The sequence below is a fragment of the Trichechus manatus genome, unplaced genomic scaffold (genome assembly GCF_000243295.1).
Source record: "Trichechus manatus latirostris isolate Lorelei unplaced genomic scaffold, TriManLat1.0 scaffold00008, whole genome shotgun sequence".
In the NCBI taxonomy this organism is placed as follows: domain Eukaryota; kingdom Metazoa; phylum Chordata; class Mammalia; order Sirenia; family Trichechidae; genus Trichechus; species Trichechus manatus.
The window spans coordinates 16446008-16468768 of record NW_004443944.1 but is presented as its reverse complement, the minus strand read 5'-3'; the positions used below and the strand labels follow the sequence as shown (position 1 = coordinate 16468768).

Sequence of the window (22761 nt, the reverse complement as noted above, 5' to 3'; positions counted from 1 at the left end):
AGACGGGTGGGTTGAATCCTGGCTCTGCTATTTACCAGTTGGGTGACCTCAGGTAAGTTACCTCATCTTGTTGGGCCTCAGTTTCCTCATCTGTAAAATGGGAATACCAAGTGTGATGGGCAGCCTCGGAGAACCCGCCTCTTGGTATTTACATCCTTGTGTGGTCCCCCTCTTACACTGTAGGAGCATGTGACCAACAGGATATGGCACAAGTGATGGTATGTCACTTCCAAGATTAGATTATAAAAGACTTTGGCTTCTATCTTGGCCTCTCTCTCGGATCATTTGCTCAGGTAGAAGCCAGTTACCATGTTGTAAGGACACTCAAGCAGCCTGAGGAGGCCCATGGTGAGGAAGTGCCATGTGAGTGAGTCCCAGTCAAACTTCAGATTGCAGCCGACCCGACACCTAGGCTGCAACCTTGGGATTCTCTGAGCCAGAACCTTCCAGCCAAGCCACTCTCAGATAACTGACTCACAGCAACTGTGAGACAGTATGTGTTTGATGTTTTAAGCTGCTAAGTTTTGGAGTAATTTGTTGTGTTGCAATAGATGAAGAATACACCAAGGGTCAATGTGAGTATTCAGGGATTTGATGCAATGTAAAGGGCTCAGCATAGAGTCTGCCACATAGTCAATAACTCAGTAAGTGTTGGGAATATATTAGTAGTCTGGTCAGGCAGTGCACCCTTCGTTGAGGAATACTTCTAAGTGTATAAAATATAGAGGATTACCAAGGAAAACTATTAACCTGAAATGCAGTTCTACTCACAGACCTCTTGGAGGGAGATGTGGATTACTCGTTAACACCTCTGGTTTCCTGCTTTGGTGGATCAGCTGGGATGGCTGGGTCTGTACCCCAGTTTCACCCGAGATGAGCAGTGCATTCTTGGGGTCTTTAGAGCAGGAAGATTAAAGAGAAGGCACAGGATGCAGCTATGCCATCAGGGTATCGCAGCCTGTCCCTCCCACCCTTGTGCCAACCAGCGCAGCTCTGTCACACACGTTCGGATGCTTACATGTGCTGGGATGCGTTGGGGAAGAGGCGTGAGTACTGGGGGGCTGAGTCCTCGGGGCCATGGGGGGCTGCATGGCTGATGACCATCAGGACCGGCCTGTGCGGGTACATCTTCTTGGACGTGCGGAAGAAGCTCACGCTGTCATTGGTGATGAGGTCAGTGAGGTAATCCTGGGGGTGGGGAGAGACAGGGAGATGGCATGAGGAGACATGTATTTGTCCTGAGCTCCTGCTGCATGCCAGGCATTGTGTTAGGCATCAGGGACACAGCAGACAGAACAGACAACAATCCCTGCCCTCATGGAGCTTGTGGTCTGTAGGGTAGATGGACAATAACAAATAAGCAAATAAACTATAATATCAAATGATGCTACATGCCATGGAGAAAAATAATGCAGAGAAGGGGTTAGGAAGGACAGGGGAGGGATTACAATGTGTCATTCATGCATAATAAATGTTAAAAATAATAATATAATTGAGTACTTATGGTATGTCAGGAACTGTTCTGTGTTTGCTCCTATTAACTCATTTAGTTTTCATATAATCCTAGAAGGCAGATACAATGATAATCTCTGTTTGTTAGAACAGAAAATTAAGGCACAGAGAAGTTAAGTGAGATGTCCAATGTCACACAGCTGGTAAATGTTGAAGCCAGGACTTCTGAGTCTTGGTTCCTAAGTCTGCAGTCTTTTCAAGGCCCTGGGATACCATGGTGTAGGATGACTACCTTTCTACTTTCCTTGAGCATCTATTTTTGATGGTGGGGGGGTGGGGAGGAACAGACAAGCATGTAAACAAAGAAACGTGTGTGACAGTGTGTGATAGATGAAGTAAATAAATCAGGGAGATGTGACAAAGAATAACTGGGAACTGAGGAGGGGAGTATACTTTAGCTGGGGCAGTCAGGGAGGGTCTCTCTGACGAGGTGACATTTAAGCTAAGATATGAATGATAAGAAGGGGAGCCAGCCATGGGAAGAACTAGATCACTGGTTTTCAACCTCAGTTGCCCACTTGAGCCCCCTAGGGAGCTTTACTGATGCCTGGGCCTACCCCTAGAAATTGTGATTTGATTGGTCTGTGGTTCAGTCTGGGCATAAGAATTTTTAAAAGCCTCCAGGTGATTCTAATTTTCATCTAGGATTGAGAATCGCTGAACTAGAGGAAGAGTTCCAGACAGAACAGCAAAAGCAAGTGTTGCAAGGCAGGAATGAGCTTGCCAAATGTTCAAGGAAGAAAAAGAGGGCAGGGTAAATTGCCATTGGGTGAAATCTGGGGATAGAATAAACAAAGGCATGCTGTGGTTCCATCAGAAAAGTGAGGAGCCCCCTTAGATATGGGGCAGGAGGAGAGAAGACTTGAAGGAAAAGTAATGGTTAGAAATTGAGGGCTTTAAAAGCTCAGCGGAGAAGCTGAGCTTTTCCTAAAACATTCAAGAACTAGTAAATCTTCAGCTGCTTATATCTCTCGAAGGTAGTGAATTCTTGAAATCTACCCTCTGCTTCACAGAAGCAGGTCTGTTCAGAACTACCACTTTCAAAAAGAGATAATACTATAGAGAAAAAAACTGTGATGGGGAAGGTGAAGAAGCTTCTGCCCTAAAGTACTACTGACGTATTCATCCCTCATACATCTACAGTCACACTCCTACAGTTACACTCATAAGCTATATCTATGTGCACAAGGGTGGTCACTACAGTATTATTTATAAAGCAAAAACATTGCAGTGCCCAGCAATAGATGGATGGTTAATAAACTACTTCCATACTACACAATGCTACACATATATTAAAAAGACAGTAGACCTGCAGTTACTGATATGGAAAGTTGTCCAAAATATACTGTTAAGGAAAAGGGGAAAAAACAAGCTATAGAGTCAAATCCAGATGCAGTCTATTTTCATTTGTGTGTGTGGAGAGGATGGAGGGAGCAGGGTGTAGGGGAAAAGTGAAGCCCCTAACCTCATATATTTTTGAGCACCAAGGAAAAATCTAGAAGGATAGATATCAAAGTATAAATTGGGGACTGGGATAAGAGGAGAAAAGGGGAGAAAGTCACTTGCTACTTTATATAATTTCCCTTTAATATATTTTACAATTAATTTTGGTATAAAAAAGATTTTAAAGGAGGGCTATTGTAGGACCTATTACATTAAAATAATATTACATGTTACATTGTTATTACATAAAACTAAGAGCTGCTGCTATAATTGAAGGAACAGGATTTAAAGGTGTTAAAAATGTTCTTAAAATAACGTAACTAGTTGTTGTTAGGTGCTTTCCAGTCGATTCTGACTTATAGTGACCCCATGTGACAGAACAGAACTGCCCCGTAGGGTTTTCTAGGCTGTAATCTTTATGGGATGCTATGACCCTATGGTCATAGCTATAGGGTCACCATGAGTTGGAACTGACTGGATGACAATGGGGTTTGGTTTAGTAGGTAATACAGTCATATATTTCAAAATCCAGAAGTTACAAAGGGGTACACAGTGACAGTTTTTCCATTTTCATCCCAAAGCCACCCAACACCAGCCCCACTCCCACCCCAGGAAAGCAATGTGACTGTATCCTTGGGCATCCTCCCTGAGATATCTGTGTACATACAAGTCATTGTGCACTTTATTCTGCCCCCACTCGCCCTCACACTTTCACCTTTTTCACATACCCAGCTTTTCACCTTGCCTTTTTCCCCTTGTAAGAATATCTTGGAGTTCCTTCATATCAGTAAAGACTATATTCATCCTTTTCTAGCTACATTGTAATTCATTGGGTGGATCCACCACTGTTTATTTAACCAGTCTCTCATTCTTTTTTTATTCCATTTTTTTCCCATAATAAACTCATCTTTATTATTCTATTTTCCCAGATGTATGTCTGTTTGGCTGTGACTAAACTTATTCTTTTTAAAGCCATATTAACATACATTCCCAGGAGAGGGCAAATAAATTGTAGTCTGTTCACACAATCGGATGATACAGCAGTGAAAAAGAATAAACCAGAGCTACACATATCAACATGAATAAATCTTTCAGACGCGATATTGGGTGAGAGAAGCAGGCTGTAGAAGGATATGTATGATATGATTCCATTTATACAAAGTCTAAGAATACACTGAACAATATTATATATTGTTTCCAGATGTCTGCATAGGGAATAAAGGAATAAAGGCATGTGTAGGAATGATAAGCACCCATCTCAGGATCCCAGTTACCTCTGGGAGTGGAGGGGCACAGAAAGGGAGAGGCATGAGGGGTGCGCAGGGGCCTTGGTGAGGTTTGATTTTCAGAATGTGTGGGGTGATTACTGTACCTGCCTCCTAAGCCTGTTGTGAGGCTTTAAGGTGTTAATGTATGTAAAGCTCTTGACCCAGTGTTTTGCACATAGTCAGCTGACATTATTACAGCTTTGGTGGGTGGCAGAATGTCTGTGTGTCTAAGACCCTCCCTCCCTTTTCTGTCCTCCACCCTTCAAAGGCCACTCCCTCATCTCCTCCAGCTGCACTGGGGCATCTGTAATGACATCTGACGCTCGCGCCTGTTCAGCATTGACTGGGCTCCCCACTCTGAGTCCAGAGCCTGTGTTTTCCTTAGGGAGGCGCTTCCTCCCCATCTATCCATGTGCACAGGCTGGGGAGACACCACCCTGACTCCAGGGGTGGGTGACCATCCCTCTGGCCACGTGTCAGAGTGAAGGACAAAGGGGCCTGATCAAAGTGGTGGTGGCAGTGTCCAGCGATGGCAGCCAACTTGATAGGAGGACAGGGCCCCTGATGGTGTAGGGTGAGTGAGGGGACAGTCAGCCCCTCTCTCCACCACTGGTTTCTGGTTTGGGCAGTGGGTGAAGGATACAGAGCAGGGGAGTCCAGGAGGAAGAGAAGGTTTGGGTGAGAGGTGACATGCTGAGTTCAGTTCTTGACAACTTGAGTTCGGGGTGCCTGGGTCAGCCATGTGGAAGCAGTTAGGGACTCAGGGTCATTAGCTGGAAGAGGAGGCAGGTGAGAAGACCATACAGCCTGCTAGGTGAATTTTCTAGAACCCAGCAGAATGGCTGACTGACCGTGGGAAATCACCTGTTCTGCCTCTTTCAGCCCTGGGCCAGGCCTGCTTTTTACTCAGGCCTGCCGGCCCCTATGCCCCAGGTGGCCCGCCTCTGCATTCAGGAGCTAGAATTTCTCCCACCCCCGCTGGCCCTGCTTGGTGCCAGTGTTCTGAGGACTTTGCTCCTGCCCAGAGTTTCGAAGCCACAGCTGGGAGGCAGCCAGGGGCTAGGGAGCCCTGCTCGGACGTCATTCCTCGCCATGTCACCTCTAGCGTCCACTCGCTGAGGGCCTGCATCCTTCCTGCAGCCACCCCCATATCTCCAGAGCCTTCATTTCTCAGGAAGCATCTGAGGAACTCGCCAGCCTGTGGTTCTGGGCAAAAGCATCATTTTCCTCAAGTCGTCATTAGCAAGGCGATTTCTTGGGCAGGAGAGAGGGAGAGGGTGTCTGAGGGACAGGGCTGGGTGCCCTGTGGGGCCTGGAGCCATGGGTCGCATGTCTTAGGGGCCAGAGATGGCAAGGGGGCCTCTCTGCCTCGCTCCCATGGCTCCTAGTTGCCGAAGCACTTATTTATGCATAATACTAAAAACATCTGTTGGGTGCCTGCTCCCAGGGTGCCAGGCTCCCTGTGCCATGGTGCTCACGTTCTCATTACAGAGATGAGAATGAAGCAGGGGCTGGGGAGTGACGTGGGGTGACTTTAGACATGGGCGCTGGTGCAGCTGCTCCAGGGAGAGGCCATGGAGCAAAGTGAGGAAGAGGCTCTAAGGGGCTAGCTGTGGGCGGAGGAGGCAGCGAGTCCAGGGGTCCAGGTGGGAATGTGCTTTGGGCTGCGGGGATGGCAGGGAGGTGGGAGGGGGTCAGAGAGGTAGGCAAGGGTCAGATCACACTGGGCTTTGCCGGCCATGGGAGGAGACCGGGGAGGGGGCGGGATTCTGAGAGGCTGGGAAGCCACTGGGGGGCCTGAGACTGGTGGTTGGTGGGAGAGTAGGTTTCCCTCCCTTAGGATCCCTCAGGCTGCTGGGGGTGAGTGGATGGGGGGACTGTAAGGGCAAGAGGGGAAGTGGAGACTAGGGCGGGATTGGGGGCTGCTGACGGCTGCTCTTCTTCTCTCCTGGACCCTGGGTGCTGGGAGGAATGTGTCTCATGGGTGCCTCCCGGGAATCGCTCACATTTGCCCCGAGGAAGCTAGAGTTTCTGCCTTCTGTTAGAACCTGGGCGGGACACACCAATTCACCACTGCTTATAGGGCATCTCCCCAAACTGGAGAGTCTCTCGGACCCCAGGTCTAGTTAAATTTTCTGCTTGGGAAGCCTCACGTGAGCACCACTGGGCCACTTTAAGGCTGTGTCTGGAAACCCGTGGCTTTGTCCCTAAGAACTGGTTTCAGGGGTGTGATGGGGAGTGGGGCGGGGGTTGCTCCTGTCCAGATGGCGGCTCCCAAGCCCAGCTCTTGACACTTTCCTCACATGGCCAGTCAATCCTGAGCAGCAGAGTCATTGGCTTCTCCAGGCAGCAGATCATTCTAACTTTCATTCCGGACCATGATGCTGACTCCTCAGCCTTGGGGGTTTCTACAGCAGTTCGTGTTTACAGAGAGATTCACATCCCTACACCTCAAACCCACTGCCGTCGAGTCGATTTGGACTTATAGCAACACTACAGGACCGAGTGGAACTGCCCCACAGGGTTTCCAAGGAGCAGCTGGTGAATTCGAACTGCTAACCTTTTGGTTTGCAGCTGAATGCTTAACCACTGCGTCATCAGAGCTCCACATCCCTACAAGAAAAGAAAAAAAACAAAAACAAAAACAAAAAACATTGCCGTCGAGTTGATTCTGACCCATAGTGACCCTATAGCGACCCCACAGGACAGACGAGAACTGCCCTAGAGGGTTTCCAAGAAGCTGCTGGTGGATTTGAACTTCTGACCTTTTGGTTAGCAGCCGTAGCTCTTAACCACTGCACCACCAGGGCTCCATCCCTACAAGGGGCAATGATATTTCATGAAGACTAAGGGCTCTGGAGTCGGACAAAACTAGGTTAAATCCCAGCTGCTAGCTGTGTGCTCCTGGGTGAACCACTCGCCTTTCTGCACCTCAGTTTTTGCATCTGAAAACTGGGCCTAATGACAGCCCCCTTTTCAGATGGTCATGTCGGGAAGTGACAAGTTGAGGACTGGCTCAGTGAATCAAGTGCTTTGCAAAGAGCCCGACACAGAGAGAACCCACAATGCACGATGGCTCTTACTGGCCTACATTAGCCCATTTGATCCTTTGCAGCAAGTGATAAGTGGACATTATGCCCGTTTTACAGATGCGGAAGTGGAGTTCACAAAACTACTAAGCAGTGCATCCAGAACTAGGGCTCAGGCTTTATAATTTTGTCTGGTCCATCTCCCTGCCGCCCAAACAAACAAAATCAATAATGAGAGGCAGTATACGGTGGTTATAGCAGAGGTTGACAAGCTCTCGCTGGAGAGGGTAGAGAGTAAATATTTAGGCTTTTCTGTCTGCCTGGTCTCAATTGCAGCTACTCACCACCGCCACTGTAGCATGAAAGCAACCACAGACAAAACATAAATGAATGGGTGTGTCTGTGTGCCAATAAAACTTTATTTATGGACACTAAAATTTCGGTTCTATGTAATTTTCACGTGTCATGAAAATTGCTCTCCTTCTGATGTTTTTTTCAACTCGTTAGAAATATAAAAACCATTCTTAGCTCAAGGGCTGTTCAAAAACAGTCAGTGGGCTGGACTTGGCCCACAGGCTGTAGTTTCGAGCGTGGACTTTGAAGCCTGATGGCTTGGGTTCGAAACCTGGCTTTACCACTTGCTAGCTGTGTGGCCGGGTGAAGTTACTCTCTGAGCCTCAGCTCTCACATCGCCAGGTGGGGATAACAACAGCATCCATCCCATGGGCTGTGGTGAGAAATGTGTGTGTCGCTTTATGGAAAATGATTTGAACAGTATTTGGCCCATGATACTGCTACATGGGTGTTGTATTATTCCTCAAGACACACACATGCTGGCGTTTGCAGGAATTAAAACAATACATCAAAGGAAAACATGGCTGAAGTTCCCTGTGATCACCCTTCACCGCTGCCGCAATCTTGGCCCCTGTTGTTCCCCACTGAGAAATACCTTTCCAAATCTTTTGTTACCTATTTCCATAGAAAAGCAACAGTATTGCTTTATGCATCTTCTTACTTCATCGTATCATACTATGCATACATATTCACCCAACAAACAGCAGCCAACAAAACCAACTCTCATTCCTGCCTTTCTGGAGCTTACGTTCTAATGGAGGGAGGCAGACAATGAACAAATAAATCTGAAGTCCACAGGGTGCGATGTGTCAGCTGGGAACCAGGGGAGGAGAAGTAGAGGGAGGGGTGGGGGTGCCCTTCGAGTAGAGTGGTCCGGGAAGGTTGCAGGGAGGAAGTGGATTTGAGCACCACCTGGCTCAAAAAAGCAACTTGCTTTTCCCACTCAAGCATACATCTTGGCCCTTTGATGGCTTTGCCCACAGATCCCCTCGCCCAGCTCATCTGCCTCCAGGGCAGGGGTGCTTCATGGCCAGTCAGCCCTTTCTGCACCGGGGGACTTTCTGGTTGTTTGTTTCTTTCAGTAACAACCAAAGCTGTAAGCAACAGTTTAGCCAGGCAGCCTCCTGCATAGGCTTTCTCCAAAATAAATATGGAAAAGAGGAAGTGCTGGGGCCTGGGGGTGCACTCAGGTTCACTGAGATGGCCGGATTGCCCTCGGATTGCTGTGCATTCCGTCATTTCCCAGAGTCCCCCCAGCACCTGCTGGTCTCTCCCCTACAGCCCCAGCTGGAAAACTCGGGTCATTCCTACCTCCCTTCCCACTAGCTGTCCTGCCTTCTCCAACCCTCTTCAGCCATAAGCACGTGCTTTATACCATTCTCTTCTTGGCATCAATGCCTCTCTTTCTGCCCCTTTCATGGCATATGCCCACCTTTGGGATTAGTGACTCGGGACAGAGTCCACAGAGGGCCTTGTGGAGTGCTTGGGAAGTGCCAACAGCTTCCTCCCCATCTGGGCCTCCCAACGAGGCCCCCATGGCCGCCATGATGCTCTGCCTGGAAGGGCCATCTCACCACCTGATGACAGGAAATGCCCAGGGCTCCCAGGCTTGGCCTTGCTGGCACCTCCAGGCGTGATCCTGCTCCCCTGGATGCCCTGGCTGCTGCCGCCCACTGCTCCCCCCAGCTGGATTGGAACCCTGGACTGGAGCCAGTTTTGACTCCAAAAAGGAACCCACCCCCACATCCTTGTTAAAAATGTCCCTGTTCCCAGGCCCCGAGTCCCGCGGAGGCTCTTCTCATTCACAGGGGAGATGTCAGTGTGGTAGCAAAGAAGGGCGAAATAGCGGGTGCTCTAAGTCTCTGTCCTCGGCCCCAGGGGACCCCAAGTAGCTCTGGATAATTTGATTACCGGGCTGCCTGGAGCCAAGGCAAAGGCATGGTGAGGAATTTGAAAGAGGATGGGGTGGGGTTTTCAGATTTGGAGAATTTGTCTGCTCTGAGGGTGGGAGGAGGGAACAGTGTGTATGGCCCGAGGAGGCTACAATTTACATTTCCTGGGAGTCCGAGGGGGTCACTAAATTCCCTTCCCAGGACTTAGGAATCCATTCTCTCAGGAGGTAATGGGGGCTGGCTGTATGCAGAGCCAGGGACAGAGGGTGACGCACAGGAGATGTCGCAAGTGGCTTCTGCCACCAGGGCCTGGGCAGATCCAACTGAAGCACAGAAACTGGACACGTGTCAGCCCTGATCACCCATCAAAGGTGGGCTGTTGTTGTTAGGTGCCACTGAGTCCATTCCGACTCGCAGCGACCCTGTGTGACGTACAAGAACTGCCCCATAGGGTTTTCTAGGCTGTAATCTTTACGGGAGCCAAATGCCACATCTTTCTCCTGCAGAGCAGCTGGTGAGTTCAAACTGCCAACCTTTCAGTTAGCAGCCAAGCACTTAACCATTGTGCCACCAGGGCTCCTTTCAAGGTAGGAGGGATCCCCAAATGTGCTGGTGTTTCCAAAAGGGGAGCAGGGTAGGGTGTATTTTGTCTTTCAAGGGTCTAGTTACCTTCCTTCCAGTGGGACCTCTCCATTTTTATCTGGGGATCTACTCGCAGCCCATGTTGCCAGGGTGTGTAGACACAGTTTGTCAAGATTCACTGTACACTTGATCTGAGCCCACTTCTGTCAGAACACTCTGCTTTAGTAAAATGTTAAAGAGCAATGCCCTGGAAACAGAGACTATTATTCGAGAGATGAAAAAGCCGAGAAGCAGAAGATGTAAGTTAACTGCTCAAGGCCACACATCTCAGTGAGTGTCACATGGTCGGGACAAACCCAGGCCGTCCGGCCCCAGAGCTGTGCTCCTAACTGCTGGACCACACTGCCTCTTCCAAGCCAGGAAAGGGCAGAACTTACCTTGGAGTAGTCGAAGCCATGCTTCTCCTTCACCCCATTCCGACAGAGTGTGTAGTTATAGAAGCGGGAGTTTTTAAGGAGTCCGACCCACTCCTTCCAGCCAGGGGGCACGTAGGAGCCATTGTACTCGTTAAGGTACTTCCCGAAGAAAGCTGGAGGGGGAGAAGGAGGCCATGTGAGAAACAAGGCAGTAAAAGGCTTCTCCCACCATCACCCAACGGAGTTGATTAAACCACCATCATGTGTGCAAAGCACGAGAACAACACTACCCCTTTGAGCAAAAGTTTTACTTTTTGTCATGCCGTGGAGTCCTTCGGAAGGCAAGCGAAGCCCATGGAACCCCCTTCTCAAAATGTTTTTAAACGCATAAAAGAAACTACGTGAGATCACATGAAAATCAATTATTTTGAAATATAGTTATCAAAGTACTAAAAGAATCTGTGATACAGGAATAAGTGTCCTTTTAAATTAATATATTTAAAAGAAGACCTAGCAGAGAGTCTGGCAATTTCAAAGTAGTGACTGGTGAGTGAATCTATTTTATTTTGGGCTATCTGCAACAATTTTAATGGGATATTAAAATATTGGTGATTTCTATGGGTGAAAAAGTTATAGATTCTGCTAGCACACTGTGATCTGTGGCCTACACTTAAAATGGAAGCAAATGCTAAATTTCAGTTGCAAGTTAGTGAAAATAGAAGTATAATTTTTTCCCATTCAAGTTTATAGGCCTACTGAATTCTATACATTACACAGCCACCAGAATGATTAGTGTTAAAAAGAAACTGACAATACCAAGTGTTGATGGGGATGTGGAGCAACTGGAACTCTCATACACTGCTGGTGGGGTAGAAACCAGTCCAACCACTGTGGGAAACCAGCAGTGTCTAGTAAACTCAAACATACTCATACCTTCTAACCCAGTGATTGAAATCCTGGGCATTTATCCAACAGGAATGCATTCATACATTCACCAGAAGTCATGTACAAGAAATGTTCATTGTAACACTACTGGTGATAGCAAGTAACTAGAAACCCATCAACTGTCCATCAAAAAAGAATGGATAAATACATTGCTGCATATTTATATAATGGAATGCTATACAGAAATGAGACGAAGAGAACTTGACCTACATTCGGTCACATGGATACCACCCAACAAGCTACCTAATGTTACGAGAAATAAAACAGATATGAAAGAACACGTGATATTATGATCGCATTTATATGAAGCTCAGGGGCAGTGGTGTTCAGTGGTAGAATTCTCATCTTCCATTCAGGAGACCTGGGTTTGATTCCTGCCCAAAGCGTCTCATGTACAGCCACCACCTGTCTTTCAGTGGAGGCTTGTGTGTCGCTATTATGCTGAATAGGTTTCAGCAGTTTTCAGACTCAGAGTAGGAAGAAAGGCCTGGCAATCTATTTCTGAAAATCAGCCAGTGAAAACCCTATGGATCACAACAGTCCGATCCACAACTGATCATGAGGATGATGCAGGACCAGGCAGCATTTTGTTCTGTTGTGCACGGGGTCGCCGTGAGTTAGGGGCCAACTCAACAGCAGCTAACAACAAGGACAACAACATATGAAATTCAGAAATAGACAACACTAATCTATGGCGCTGGAAGTAAAACCAGTGGTCATCACTGGACATGGTGGGGTGGAAGGGGCACGGGGGGCTTCTAGGGTGATGCTCATGTCCTGTTTCTTGCTGGAACACAGGTGGTTCAGCTGATGAATCCTCACTGAGCTGGACACCCAGGAGCAGGGTGCTTTCCCATCTGTATGCTTTACTTCAACAACAAAGCTACTTTAAAAACATCACCCTCGCATATCTGGAAGGGGACAGAACAAGCTCTGTGTGGGTGATGAGTTAACAGACAAGGTATTTTTCATGGTACTTTTTTGGGTTTTTGTATTTTTTCCCAGTGAGCATGTACAATATCTAATAATGGTAACCCATTAAGCTTTTTTTTTTTTTTTTAATGGAAAAATTTTTTAAGAGTTTGTCAGGAGTCAGAGGTCTTACCCCAGCCCTCTCTTTCCAGATGAGGGCATCAGAGCACAGAAACGCACAACAAATATTGTTGACGGTACGAGAATACATGTGTTCGAGGTGGCTGTAGGGATTAAATGACATCTTGTTTAGCAAATGCTTAGCACTGTGCCCATGGGATCGCTGGGTGGTGCAAACAGTGAACACACTCAGCTGCTAAGCAAAAGGTTGAGGGTTTGAGTCCACCCAGAGGCACCCTGGAAGAAAGGCTTGGCGATCTACTCTGAAAAATGAGCCATTGAAAACTCTATGGAGCACAGTTCTATTCTGACACACACGGGGTCGCCATGAATCAGAGTTGACTCAATGACAACTGGTCTGGTTTTCTGGTTTAGCACTGTGCCTAGCAAACACAGGTTGTCCCTGACTTAGGACGTACTGGAGTTACATGAACTGCACTTAGGACCGTCCGGTTTTTTGGTACATCTTATCGTTAGTAATACGTACCACATACAATGTTGCAGCGCAGAATTTGCTGATGTTATTCTCAGATGTTCACTTGCAGATGTTCAATGTTGTGATTTATAAAGTTACGGCTAATAAGAGGCAATAATAATGAAAACTAAAAATAAAAATGAGGTATTTGACTTACGTCAGAACCGACTTACGATGGAGTCATTAGAATGGAACCCCAGGGTAAGTCCGGGAGTACCTGTAGTAAGTGCTCAGGGTCACTGGGTCTCAGTTCAGAACCCAGGATGAGATGAGAGAGACACTGAAAGTCCACAGAGGAAGGAGGAGAGTGGGCAGGGCTGGGATACTGTACACCACAGACAATGAGATGGTCCTTCCGCCTGGAACCTTAGAAAGAGTACAGAGAGTCGACTGCAGGCTGATGGCCCCAAAAGAGAGGCCTGGGCCGGGCGACACTGCAATGGGGCCAAAGCCTGGTAAAGGGGCTTCCTGGAGACCTGGCAAGCAGCTGGCATGCCCAGGAGCGGAAGACTCCATAGGAACCGAAGTAGCCGGATTCCTGGGTCCCCAAGGTACAGTGGGCAAAGGAAAGTGCTCCCATTAAATGCACAGCCAGGCAGTGGGTGCTCCTGCGGGAGGAGCTGATGAAGCACCTTCTAGAAGGATCTGGGTGGGTCCTGAGCCTTGGAAATAAGGCCCAAGGTGGAGCTCACCTCGCGTGGGTGGGAAAGACAAAAATAAAGGGACAGAGCCCGGACGTCCTGGGGAGGAGGGGTGGGAACCGGCCGCACCATCTCCATATCCTGAGTAACATCCAATGTTTAAAGGGTGGAATGTAATTAGGTGGTGGGTGCCTAATTAAACAGCAATCGAGCGTCCCTGGCTGCGTGTCAGGGAGTAATGAGCTGAGATACTGGCTGGCGCAAGAGGCAGAATTAAAGCACCAGGCACGCTAAAGGCCTGTTTCGCTTTTTCTAGAACATTGCATGTTCAATACATTCAGCTGCATCCATCTCCTTAAAGCAGTGGTTCTCAGCCCGGGATACTGGGCAGTGTCTGGAGACATTTTGGCTGTCACAACTGGGGAGGGGGTGTTACTGGCATCTAGTGGGTAAAGGCTAGGGATACTGCTAAGCACCCTACAACGCACAGGACAACCCCCTGGAACAAAGAATTATCCAGCCCCAAATGTCAACAATGCTAAGGTTGAGAACCCTGATCTAAAAACTCCTTCCATTCCCCGGGCCCTCCAGCACCCCTTCCCTCAGTTCTCCAGAGCCACACTGTGAGAGGTGAAGGGCCTAGAGGTCACATACAGTCCAGGAAACAAGATCTACCAAACCTTAGTCACCTTATTCCCCACGTCAGAATGGGAATATGGGAATAAGAGGAAAACTGCCCCAGGCAGAGGAAACGGCAAGTGCAAAGGTCCTGAGGCAGGAACAAACAAAAACCAAACCCACTGCCATCGAGTGGATTCCGACAAGTTTGGGGCATTTGAAGAACCCAAGGAGGCCAGTGAGGGAGGGAGGAGATGATGTCACAGGGGAGAGAGGCAGTTCACCCAGGGTCCTAGAAGCCACAACAGGAAGTATGCCGTGAACCTCAAAGGGGCCCAGGCACCCTGGAAATATTACATGCCAGAGTTTGCATTTTATGTGTATTTTTGTGGAAACAGATCCACAGCTTTCAACACATTTGGAAAGGAACCAGGACCACAAATAATTTAAGAACGTCATCCCTCTTTCATTTAAGAGAGAATGAAAGCTCCGAGAAAATGGCCCCCTGAATTCCCACTGGGAGAATGAGGTGCGGTCCCAGGTCTGTCAGTTCCTGGCCAGTGAGTCTTCTGGTTTGTCCCTGAAGATTTGGGCCAAGGTCTTTCTGATGAGCGTGCAGCTCAGAATGCTGAAGAGCTGAATCTTGGCCCAGCTGGTGGGAGAGGGCTTGCTGGGGAGAGGAGGGTGCAGATCCTCCTATGCCTCTGGAAGCCACCCCCACCCATTATTGCCCAATGCCATGGGTGTCAAGGTGTCGGGAGCCATTTTCCTCTGCTAGAATCTCCTCTTTCACATCTCTCTCCATTCTCCGGTCCCAACCCTTAAACATTACAGAAAGAGTTTACTATTCAAGCTCCACAAGGCCCTAGAAAACAGGGCTCCCGTCAAAGGCTTTTAGTGCCAAATTAGATCTTGCTCTCATTTGATTAGATTTCCCCAAGGCAGTTTTTAAAATGGTTATTCCGGCACCAGTGGAGGTGGGAGGCGCAAATTAGCATGGGCCCTGGTGCGCCGGGGCTGGGAGACACAGCCAGGAAAAAGAGCAGGAATTAAAATCAAGATTAAAAATACAACCCGTGTTGTGGCTGGGGCGCGGGAAGCTCGGAGTCACTGAGCTTTGGTGGCTGGGACGGGGCAAGAGGGGGCGGCAAATGGGGGGCTGGTGAGGGGGCAGAGCAACTTGGCAGGCAGATGAAGAGAAGTGAAATGCCCAGCCAGGAAAGGCCACTGATGCTGGCTGATGATGCCCCGTGGAAGCAGGGCTGGCATCGATTGAAAGGGCAGATGCTTAACTGTCACCCATGTGCCAGGCACTGGGTGGAAATTTTACACCAGGCGGTGGAGACAGTTGTTTTGCCTGCTCAGTCCTGACTGTGGTCCTTTGGGTACCACCATTTCCTCACTTCAGTGCACACAGGCTGACCTCAATCCCTGCCTCCAGGGCTGCACAGATCATCTAAGCCTGGCCAATCAGAGCATCACTTTCCCCTGGCTACTGCCACTGGCTCAGGGATAGGCATGTGACCCAAGTTCGGCCAATGAGAGCCAGCTCTGGGATTTTTAGGGAGCTACTGGAAAAGGATCCATAGTGGTACAATGGTTAAGTGCTTGGCTCCTGACCCAAAGGTCAGTGATTCGAACCCACCCAGTGGCTCTATGGGAGAAAACAAACAAAACAAAACAAAACAAAACAAAACCCACCAAACCCATTGCCTTCGAGTCATTTCTGACTCATAGTGACCCTATAGGGCAGAGTAGAACTGCCTCATAGGGTTTCCAAGGAGCAGCTGATGGATTCCAACTGCTGATCTTTTGGTTTGTAGCCAAACTCTTAACCACTACGCCAGTGGGCTCCCATGGGAGAAAAGACCTGCCCATTTGCTCCCTTAAAGGTTACAGCCTAGAAAATCCTATGGGGAAGTTGTACTCTGTCATACAGGGTTGCTAGGAGTTGAAATCGACTCAACAGCACCCAACAACAACTGGGAAAGAGAAGCTCTTTTTCCTTGGGGCTGAAGGTAGGTAGGAGATAAGCCTGAAGCTCTAGCAGCCATTTTACCACCAAGAGAGGGGAGTCGGCTTGAGAGTTAAGCAACATGGGAAGAAAGCAAGGCTGACAGATACAGAGAATGAGAGAGTGAGAGGCTGAAAGGGAGAGGGTGAGAGAGAGTGAGACAGAGAGTCTGGGTGTATGTAGAAAGGAAAGGAAGAGAGGGCGAGAGGGTCAGGGAGTGAGAGAGACTGAGAGGCTGACAGAGTGGGAGAGAGTGTGTGTGTGTGTGTGTGTGTGTGTGTGTGAGAGAGAGAGAGAGAGAGAGGCTGACAGACTGAGAGGCTGAGAGAGTGAGAGTGTGTGTGTGGTGTGTGTGTATGTGTGTGTGAGAGAGAGAGGGTCAGAGAGTGAGAGAGACTGAGAGGCTGACAGAGTGGGAGGCTGAGAGAGTGAGATAGTGTGTGTGTATGTGTGTGTGAGAGAGAGAGGGTCAGAGATTGAGAGAGACTGAGAGGCTGCCAGAGTGAGAGAGAGTGTATGTGTGTGTGAGAGAGAGAGGCTGACAGACTGAGAGGCTGCCAGAGTGAGAGAGAGTGTATGTGTGTGAGAGAGAGAGGCTGACAGACTGAGAGGCTGACAGAGTGAGAGAGTGTGTGTGTGTGTGTGTACGTGTGAGGGAGGGTCAGAGAGTGAGAGAGAAGGTCAGAGAGTGAGAGAGTGAAAGGCTGAGTGTGTGTGTGTGTGTGTGTGTGTGTGTGAGAGAGAGAGAGAGAGAGAGAAAGAAAGAGGGTGAGAGAGTGGAAGAGACTGACCGGGTGAGAGAGAGATTTGAGCCCCTGGGTCCACTCTTATCTGAAGCCACCTCTGAGGCTACTATTTTCAGTTGTATCAATGGTGATTTTGTCCCTGAGGGGACACTGTGCAACAATGAGGAGGGGAGTGCTTACTGACATCAAGTGGGTAGAGGCCAGGGATGCCGCTAAACATCTTACAATGCACAGGGCAACTCCCCACAACAAAGGAATGATCGGGGCCCAGGTATCAATAGTGCTGAGGTTGAGAAACCCTGAGTTATATAAACCAATAAATCCTACCACTCCACTTTTATCTTGTTTTGCTTCGTTTTTGTTTGCTTAATTCAGTTAGTTAAGTTCTTTCACCTGCATTTGAAAGATGATGAAATGCTTAGTATAGAGCAGGGTTTGGCAGACGAGGGCCTGTGGACCAAATCCAGCCCGTCACCTGTTTTTGTAAATAAAGTTGTATTGAAACACAGCCACGCCTATTTGTTTGCCTATTATTGGTGGCTGCTCCTACACTACAGTGGTAGAGTTGAGTAGGTGCAACTGTGTGGCCTGCAAGTCTAAATAGGTTACTACCTGGTCCTTCACAGAAAAAGTGTGCTTATCCCTGCTGCAGTGCCGATTTCACTGTGTGGAGTGAAGAATTCCTTTGGCGACCCAACTCCTATATGGGATTTAAAGTAGGGCTTTGGTAACCATGGAGAGGAACCCTAGTGGTGCAGTGGTTAAGCACTCTGCTGCTAACCATAACGTCAGTGGTTTGAACTCACCAGCCTCTCTGTGGGAGAAAGATGTGGCAGTCTGCTTCCGTAAAGATTACAGCCTTGGAAACCCTATGGGGCAGTTCTACTCTGTTGCTATGAGTTGGAATCTACTCGAGGGCAATGGGTTTGGTTTTTTTTGGAACCCTGGAGGAAGTGATGACAGCTCAACAGAAGTAGATTCTGAACTGCGCCAGGGTAGGGGTGCAGCTCCACAGTGCAAAGGAATAACAACAACAATGGGACCTGCCAATTACAGGCAGTCTTCATGGTTCCAAAATGCACAAATATTAGTTGCCACAGTTTAGTTAAATAATTCCAGTCCTCCAACAGTATGGTTCAAATTTAGTTACCAGAGTATATTACCTCTGAGTACCTGCCTACAGCACAACTTTGCTGCTAAGTTTTCAGATCACAAATCACTCTACAAATAACAGGTGCACATCATGATCAATGACCAATCATGTCACTTCTTGCAAAGTGTGTTGGTGACTGGTCACCGTGCACCTGTTACTCAGTTCATGCACAGACAGCAAAGCATGTAGCTGTGTTACCTCCTTGTCTCCCAGGGATACATCTATAAGACATTTTACAAGATAAATAACCAAAAGAGGGAACTGGCCAGCAAAGATGAAAGTGCAACAAAGAAACAAAAAATGGTTAGTGGTGATGCTGGAAACGACACTGAAATTGAATGTAAATGGAGTTATAGAGCTGACCATGGGAATGCTGACAACACTGCCATTTGAGAAACCCTAGACATGTGGCCAGTGGTTAAGCGCTTGGCTGATACCCTAAAAGTCAGCGGTTTGAACCCACCAGCCGCTCCATAGAAGAAAGATTTGGCAGTCTGCGCTTCCCTAAAGACTTACAGCCTTGAAAACTGTATGCGGCAGTTCTACTCTGCCCTATAGGGTCGCTGTGACTCAGAACTGACTCCATGGCAACCGGTTAGACATGCGGCCAGGGAGTCCTTGGCGGTACAAACAGTTAATATGCTTGGCTGCTAACCAAAATGTTGGAGATTCGAGTCCACACAGAGGCACTTGGGAAGAAAGGCTTGGCGATCTACTTCTGAAAAATTAGCCATTGAAAAACCCTGTGGAGCACAGTTCTACTCTGACACACATGGGTTGCCGTGAGTCGGAGTCGACTGGGCGGCAGCTGGTAAGATATGCAGCCAGAGGAACTGAGTTGAAGGCTGACTTACTGAAATAAATGAGCAAAGTGGTTGTGAGGAAAATAAAAGGGAATGTCTCGGAGGAAGGGAGGCAAAAACTTCACGTTAAAGGAACTCTCAGAGATATTTCACAACACTGAGAGCTGTGTGTCCTTGGGCAAGTTGCTTAACCAGTTGATACCTCAGTTTCTCTATTTGTAAAATGAAGATAATAGTATCTACCACTTGGGATGCTCATGAGAATTAATACAGTGCAACCTGTGAAAGCCGGAACTCAACGGGACTGCCTTGTTCTTCTGGGTCTCGAAAGTTTTCCGCCTTTGACAGGGTGCAGTCTTACCACTTTTCCATTGCTTGTTTTAGTGAAAAATATTTGCGTTGTCCTTCTCTGACAGGTTTCTACCTTACACAGGCTCCGGCTTTCGCAGGCTTTACTGTATATGTATAGTGCTTAGCACTGTCTGGCACACATCAGGTGCCTACCAAGTGTCGAATTTTCATACTCACCGATGAATCCCCTTTCTAGCAACTTCTTGTTCTGTTAACACTGTGTCTAAGCAGCCTCTGCCGAGACACATGTCAGACTCTCCTCTCCCCACCTCCACCTGGAGGGGAGTATTCACCCCCAAGTACTTCCTCTTAGCCCTCTCACTGACCCCGTGGCCCCGCTCAAGAAGCCCTGCCCTGGAAGGTTCTTCGTGGCTGTCTCCCCTCCCGGCTGCTGCTTCTCCATCTGTCTAAGTGCTGCTGGGGAGCCATTCAGAGTCTGATGGGAGACGCAGGCCCTTCTGTTATCTCTCCCAGCCCTGAATCCAGCTGAAATTGCCTCATAATAAAGGCATTTGGGGTCTGTGAAAGCCGTGTCTCATTGCGACTGGGGACTGGGACGAGCTGGCAAGTAAACCTGGTGCACAAGGGCACATGGAGGCATCTGAGGGATCAAGCACGCGCAGGGCGAGACGGGAAATGCAGGGGTTTGGCAACTGGCTACTATTTAGCAGGAATCCCAGAGTCAACTCTTTCTGCCGGTGAGCGAAGTAGGCCGGGGCTGTCCAGGACACCGCTGTTTGGCACCTCCCAGCACCCACTCCTGGTAACACAGGGGTTGAAGCAGGAGGGGGGCTGAGCGTGTGGTCTCTGCAAGCTGACTGCCTGGGGTTGGACCTTGGATCTGCCACCTCCGAACTGCAGGACCTCACGCAAGTGACTTCGCCCCAATGAGGACAGTAAGTCCTGCATAGTGCCATCAGGGGTCAGTGAGCCAATGTGTGTAATGAATGTGAACTGGTACCCGGTTCTAGGAAGTGCTTAGCAAGTGGCAGCTAAGGAGATTTAAAGCACCTCAGGAGCCCTAGTGGCACAAGGGGTAAGTGGGCTGCTATCTGAAAGGCTGGTGGTTTGAACCTACCCAGTGGCTCTGAGGGAGAAAAACCTGGCAATCTGCTCCCATAATATTTATTCATTTTTTATGTATATATGGCACTTTTTCCTCATATGTTGTAGCCAATATTCCAAGAATGCACACACGTGTTGTTGTTGGGTGACGTCGAGTCAACTATGACTCATAGTGACCCCATGTGACAGAGTACAGCTGCCCGATAGGGTTTTCAAGGCTGTAATCTTTACAGGAACAGATTGCCAGGTCTTTCTCCCACGGAGCCACTGACTGGGTTTGAACTGCTGGCCTTTCAGTTAGCAGCCGAGCACTTAACCATTGCGCCACCAGGGCTCCACATACACACATGTAAATATATAATCCTTGTTGTTGTTGCTGTTAGTTGCAGTCTGTGATCTGTGGTTGATTCTGATCCTGAGGGCAATCCCCACGTGTACAGAGCAGAGCTGCTCCATAGGGTTTTCAAGGCTGTGATATTTTGGGACAGATTGCCAGGCCTTTCCTTCAAGCCACCTCTGGGTGTGTTTGAACCACCAACTTTTTGGCTAGTAGTTGAGTGCTTAACCGTTTGTACCACCCAGGACACCTGGGTATAAGTCCCTAAACGTACACCCGTGGGTGTGCATACACATATATTCCCCCCGCTTTTTCCTTTTTCTTTCAGTTCTCAAATGTGTTTGTAACCCCTGAAAAGCCACAACCACTGTACCTCTGGTACCTTCCAAATACAAAGATCCCAACTGCCAATCAAGGGGCCACCCAAGGGCTGGGCTTGTGACTGAAGCTGGCCAACCAGACTACCCTAGAACTTTGAATCTTGAGCTTGGAGACACAAGGGCAGGGAAAAGGGCTCGAGTGCCGTATGACCTGATGTTAAGTTGTTTTAAAGCTGCAGCCTGGATCCTCAGAATCCCAGTTCTTTGTCTCCAGAGCCCCCGAGTTTGGTAATCCAAATGAAACAGGTAAGCCCCCCTGGGCCATGAAGTCCAGAAAGAGAAGGGATGTGTCTTGCTTCTTCATCATCCTTTCTCTGTTCACAACTGAGAGGTCTCCACTGAGACTCGCTGCTTCCCGTTTTGCGTTTGTGTAACCTACTCACCTCCCAAATGCACCACGCCATTCCCTCCAGCGACTCCCCTGCCCGTGTGTGCTCCCGCTGACAGCGACTCCCACCCTCGCCCCTTGGCCTACTCTGCTCCAGGCCTCTTGTTCCTTAGACATGCCAAGCTCACTGCCAGCTCAGGGCATTTGCACCCGTCTTCCCTCTGCCTGACCTTTGTCTCCTCCCTTCTCACCTGGCTGGCTCCTTCTTACTGTCACCTCTCTGCTCTGGTGTCACCTCCTCTAAGTTGTTCCTGATCACCTGCCTAGAGCCACCCCAGCCCTCGGTATCCCACCATGCTATTTGTTTTCTCCACAGGACTTGGCACTCTCTGAAATCATCTTACAGATGTACTTGTTTTCTGGTTTCTCATCATCCCCATCTAGGATGTCGACTCCATGCGGGCAGGACCTTGTCTGGGCACTGTGGCCCCATCCCAGAATATCACCTGTGCTTTAGTCTCCCTCTCAAGTAATTATCATTCTCAATTCTGTGTTTGTCATTCTCTTGCTAGTTACAGTTCTACAACATAAAAAAAAGTTGTCGCTGATTTGATTCTGACACGCGTGGTGACCTCATGTGTGTCAGAGTAGAACTGTGCTCCATAGGGTTTTCAATGGCTGATTTTTCTAAAGTAGATTACCAGGCTTTCTTCTGAGGTGCCTCCGGGTGGACTGGGACCGCCACCCTTTCAGTTAGCAGCTGAATGCATTGGTAACCATTTGCACCACCCAGGGACTCCAGTTTTACCACATACATATCACTAAATGCAATATTGCTAAGTTTGGTATGTTTTGGAATTTTATATAATGGCATCATGTATGCTTACTTCTGTGACTTGCTTTTTTCAACTTAATATATTTTCAAGAGTCATTCATTTCCACTGCTACTCCATTGGATGAATATGTTGTTGTCACTGTTAGGTGTCGTCGAGTCAGTTCCGACTCATAGCAACCCTGTATACAACAGAACGAAACACGGCTGGGTCCTGCTCCATCCTCACAACCATTGTTATGCTTGAGCCCATTGTCGCAGCCACCGTGTCAGTCCATCTCGTTGAGGGTCTTCCTCTTTTTTGCTGATCCTCTACTTTACCAGCATGATGTCCTTCTCCAGGGACTGGTCCCTCCTGATAACATGTCCAAATTACATGAGATGAAGCCCCGCCATCCTCACTTCTAAGGAGCATTCTGGCTGTACTTCTTCCAAGACAGATTTGTTTGTTCTTCTGGCAGTCCATGGTATATTCAATATTCTTC

The 22761-nt window shown here is 48.4% G+C and overlaps 1 protein-coding gene across 3 annotated transcripts in view; it reads right to left on the bottom strand.

Moving 5' to 3' along the window:
• SULF2 (sulfatase 2) overlaps positions 1-22761 on the bottom strand; it is a 146476-nt gene that overhangs the window by 33420 nt on the left and 90295 nt on the right. For all 3 annotated transcript variants that reach the window (XM_004370267.2, XM_012558560.2, XM_004370268.3), the window contains exons 4-5: positions 10518-10669; positions 1019-1188 (exon numbers count right to left, since the gene is read on the bottom strand). In XM_004370267.2, the coding sequence (XP_004370324.1) occupies positions 1019-1188; positions 10518-10669 (322 nt within the window). The remainder of the gene's footprint in view (positions 1-1018; positions 1189-10517; positions 10670-22761) is intronic.